The 5,041-nt window shown below is 34.8% G+C and overlaps 1 protein-coding gene across 1 annotated transcript; it reads left to right on the forward strand.

Annotated features, from left to right (window-relative positions):
• Positions 1–425: 425 nt before the first annotated feature.
• Positions 426–4,828, forward strand: LOC145000369 (ubiquitin carboxyl-terminal hydrolase 2-like). Its single transcript, XM_078959582.1, has 3 exons — positions 426–681; positions 1,489–3,812; positions 4,524–4,828. The coding sequence occupies exons 2-3, from the start codon at positions 1,495–1,497 to the stop codon at positions 4,741–4,743; spliced, it is 2,538 nt and encodes an 845-aa protein (XP_078815708.1). The 5' UTR covers positions 426–681; positions 1,489–1,494; the 3' UTR covers positions 4,744–4,828.
• Positions 4,829–5,041: the final 213 nt, after the last annotated feature.

The raw sequence follows: 5,041 nt of genomic DNA on the forward strand, positions 1-5,041 counted from the left end.
CGAATGCATTTAATTAATAACAATATAATAAAAATTAAAATAAAGTTAATACAAATTATAAGATGATATAATTACATGTATTTATTTAAATCAACGATCATAATTTTATATATAATTAAAAAAATATCTCTTAATTAATAATTTATTTAAAATAATCAATAAATAATTTTGATTTTTTACCATAAAAATTTAATTAATTTTGTAAACATAATTCTTACATATTATAAACTATTATTAATTATATAAAACTTGTTAATAAATAATAATAGGTACATTAAACAATTGGTTTTAGTGAGTTATCTAGCTGTGAATTATTAATTTAAACGAAAAAAAAATATAATGATATCAATAGTGAGGAGAATAACATAATGATTATTTTTAGAAATAATAATTTATCATTTTTTCAGAAGAGTGTTGGGATTGTGAGTTTTAGAAACTTTAGTAATAATACATGATGGGAAGAGAAATATCAGTCACCGCCTCAAAGAAACCCTCTCTTCCACCTCCACCCCCTTGTCTGCTCGAGCTCGGCCACAGTCCAGAATCGAGGACTTGGACCGAGCCTTAGATCGAGACGCTCCCACTAGCTGCTTGCCGGAATCTCCTCATCCTGGCATCTGATCGCCGGTATCTCATCCCTATTTTCCCGTGAAGTCGACCTCCTTCTCCGGCGGCGACCAAGTAAGTTTTTATAGTTGTTTTTGTAAATCTAGTCATCTGAACTTTCCTGATTACTTTAAACTTTGTAATTTGAAACTTGAATTGGTGAGTGTTTCTTGATTGTTCATTTCATTTCTTTTGGTTTCTGTTGGTGTTAATTGTTGATTACTTACCTAGTGCCTAGATTTGAAAGCAGATAGCAGATACGAACATCGGATTTGGCATGCATGTTATCTTTTCTATTAATGTATTTATGATTGAGAACACTAGTTCGAAATTTTACTGGTAATTTGATAGCCATAAGAAATTTTCATGGCTGCATTCTACAGATTTGAAATCCTCGGCGCCACTTGTTCAAATAAATACGATCTGGTTAATTGTTTCGCTGCTTTTCCTCACAGTTTGACATTATAAAACCAAGAGTTCGTGTCTGATAGTTTTCAGCTAACATTCATATGATTTACAAGGCATAATCTCTTTTAATTTTGTTCATGGAGGTGGGGATCTTTTCTCTATGCAAGCACAGTTTACTGGAGACTTGCAATATGACACCAACTTTGTGAAAAATTTATGCTAACTTCTGTCATCTAATCCTTACATAGACAACCATTTACATAAAGAAGTTAATACAAATAAAATTGAAGCATTATGATTTATGCTCTTATATGAACAAGCCAACAATACTGTTGCAACTTGACAAACACGCAACAATAGTTGTTGTTAGTAGTATCTTGGGCAATCATTATGATCTTGTTCTTGTTTGTTTACTTCAATTATTTTTACAATAATTGTCACCCTTCTTACCAATTACCAAACCATGCCTTTTAGGGACAAATGGGGAAAAAACTTAAGAAGAAAACAAACCGAAATGCTCAAAAGGAGAAACACTTTCCAACCTCTTCTCGAAACAACATTTCAGAAAAAATTCCAACAATGGTAGTTGATGGAGGTACAATTGAACAAGAAAAAAGACTATGTCCACATATTGAAACAGGCATAAATTTGGACAAAGTTTCTTCAAAGATAACATCTCTCGAGTCTCCTAAATGTGATGATTGTAGGGAAGGGGTACTTGATAGAAGGGCAAGTAAACCAAGAGGCAAACATAACAAGAAAAAAGGAAGTGGTTCAACATCCGACTCCAAATCCATTTGGGTATGTTTAGAATGTGGACAATTTACATGTGGGGGTATTGGGTTTCCTACAGTACCTCATACACATGCAACCAGACATTCCAAACAAAATCATCACCCTTTAGCTATCCAATTTGCAAACCCTAATCTTCGTTTTTGTTTCCCTTGTAATACCCTTATTCCTGTTCAAGTTTCAGAAGAAAATGGAGACGAAAAAGATGCTTTTTCTAGTGTTGTGAAAGTACTAAAAACTCGCCCATCATCAGAAAAAAACACTCTAGATGTTGAGGATGTTTGGTTTGGAAATGGAAGTGTAATAACCGAGGTCAAATCCGTAAATACCGAAATTACTCCAGAAAACAGTGGTGGATTCTATATGGTAAAAGGTTTGAATAACTTAGGCAACACTTGTTTCTTCAACTCAATATTGCAAAATCTTTTAGCAATGGATAGACTACGGGATCACTTCATGAAACTGGAGACACCTGTTGGGCCTCTTTCGGTTTCTTTAAAGAAACTTTTTGTCAAAACTAACCCTTCAACAATTGACAAAAGCATAATCAACCCTCGGCCTCTTTTCAACTCGATTTGCACTATGGCCTCTCAATTTAAAGGGTACCAACAACAAGATAGTCATGAGTTGCTTCGGTTTTTGTTGGATGGATTGTGTAATGAGGAGTGTAGCAAGGATAAAAATGTCCAAAAAGAGAATCCTACTTTTGTTGATGCCCTTTTTGGGGGACAAATTTGTAGCAGTGTTAGTTGTTTGGAATGTGGGCATACTTCAAATGTATATGAACCTTATTTAGACCTTTCATTACCATTACCTACAAAAAAATCTACATCTAAAAAGATGCCTTTAGTTTCTAAGTCCAAGAAACCAAACACACCTCCAAAAAGACGTGAAAAAATCGAAACAAAAGTTCATAAAGCTTCTGATCCCTCACCACCTGCTACTCAAGAGGATATAATGGAAAAAATCTCTGGAATTACAATCACGGAATCAGGGATTCCGCCGGATGATTGCAATGGTAACTCTAATTCATCTGATATCTTGTCATGGTTGGATTATCTGGAGCCAACTAAGGCATCAAGTGATTCGTGGTTGGACTATCTTGACCCTTGTTCATCTAATGATCATGATATGGTGTCCCGGAATGGAATCCAAGATTCCGGAGATGGTAACGAACATATTTGGGAAGACATAGACGAGGCACCAAGAGTTCAGGAATCGGAGATTCTTTTGCTTCCTTATAAAGAACTAACGTCAACTAGTAATGGGAATGAGATTGCAGAAGAAGCTTCGGATTTTGATGGATTTGGGGGTTTATTTGATGAACCTGAGGTTGAGGTTGTTTCTGGGCCGAGTGTTAAAAACAACAGTGATTTTGATTCCGATGAGTTGGATAACAGTGATTGCCAGGTGTCAGTGGATAAATGTTTAGCTTATTTCACAACCTCTGAGATTCTTTCCAAAACCGATCACGCTTGGCAGTGTGAGCAGTGTACAAAAGCATTGTTGGAACAGAGGACAAGGCTGAAGAACAAGACAAATGGAATCGGAATTGGTATTCCATCCGACTCTGGCATTGAACACTCTTTTCCGAATGGAAACGGAATCCAAAGTATTCCTTCTGATTCTGGGGTTGAAGACTCTGTTCCAAATGGGGTCGGAAATGGAAATGGAAATGGAAATAGGAATGGGAATGGAGTAGCATCTGAGATGGAAGAAAGGGGAAGTGAGGAAAATGGTGGGAATTCAGGATTATCATCACATCATCAAAGTTCAGTTACAGATTCTAATGGACATGATTCCAATGGGGTTGAAGATGAGGTGGATTCTAGTAGTGTGAAGGTGATAAGGGATGCATCTAAGAGGATTCTTATTAGCAAGGTCCCACCAATCTTGACCATTCATTTGAAGAGGTTAAGTCAAGATGCTCGGGGGCGTTTAAGTAAATTGAATGGTCATGTTGATTTCAAAGATACCATTGATCTTGAGCCATACATGGATCCAAGGTATGGTTCTCTGTTTTATTCGTTTTTATTCCTGTGCTTAGGTGATTTTTTGGTAATTGATCAAAAAGAAATCTTTTTGCCTTGTAGTCCCCATGTCATATAAGTTAACAAGTAACAACACATCTGTTAATTCTTAGAAATGACCATTTTGCCCCCATTTCTTCATCTTTATTCTTCTTGCTTTATGAACCCAAAAATTCCAATACTTAGTCGAAATCTATATGTTGGAAGATGGTACAGCATACCAGCATCATCCAGGTTCATCTATACCTAATTGTCCAACCAATTTCACATAATGTAGACAAAGAGATGAAGGGCAAAATGGTCATTTTTTGTAACATTAACAGATGGGATGCTAACTTAGGGACCTGGGGACCGAAAGTGTCACAGAACAGTAAAACAGGGACCAAAAGGAGAAAAAAAATTCTTCTTGGACTAAATTCAGAAAGACATCTAAACCTAAGGACCAAAAATGTAATTTTTGAGAGCCTTTATGTTCCATCTCAAAATTTAGTATTTGGGTTTTAACATGCTTCTGTTATCTTTAAAATTATTATTTTCGTAAATAAAAGTCCATTATAGATTTATAGTTGATAATAATAACAATAAAAAAATAAACAATAGAGTAGAGTTAAAGAAACAAAAACTTAAAAGTATACAACATAACATAATATTTAAAAAAGAAATTGGTGTGTGATATGATTGGTACAGTTGTTGTAAAGATAAAGGGGGAGAGAGATATCAATACGGGTTGATAGGGGTGGTGGAGCATTCAGGGTCAGCAAGGGGAGGGCATTACGTGGCGTATGTGAGAGGCGGTTTAAAAGATGACTGGGTTTGGTATCATGCTAGTGATGCTCATGTCCGACAGGTTTCTTTGGAGGACGTTTTCGCATGTGAGGCTTACATCTTGTTCTATGAAAAAATGTAAATATTTTTTCATTTTCTTGGGGATCCAATTCAGAATATCCCCAAAACAAAAAGAGACTTGACAAAATTAATTCATATATATATATATATATATATATATATATATATATATATATATATATATATATATATATATATATATATTGTTATGAAATATTAGTTTGTGAATGACCATTGGATTCTCCATTTCTCCCATAACTCTCCATCATTATTTAGCATTAGTAACAACCATTTCAATGTGTTTTATGAATGTAATAATACATCATCATAATGTGCATTCATATTATAGCTCATCTTTC

The sequence above is a fragment of the Lactuca saligna genome, chromosome 6 (genome assembly GCF_052625555.1).
Source record: "Lactuca saligna cultivar CGN05327 chromosome 6, ASM5262555v1, whole genome shotgun sequence".
NCBI lineage: Eukaryota > Viridiplantae > Streptophyta > Magnoliopsida > Asterales > Asteraceae > Lactuca > Lactuca saligna.

Bases quoted from the DNA above. Each gene is read 5' to 3' on its own strand.
- LOC145000369 (XM_078959582.1), top strand. From the start codon at position 1,495: ATGGGGAAAAAACTTAAGAAGAAAACAAACCGAAATGCTCAAAAGGAG. The intron at 3,813-4,523 runs GTATGGTTCTCT...TGATTGGTACAG, and splicing joins GAGCCATACATGGATCCAAG to TTGTTGTAAAGATAAAGGGG.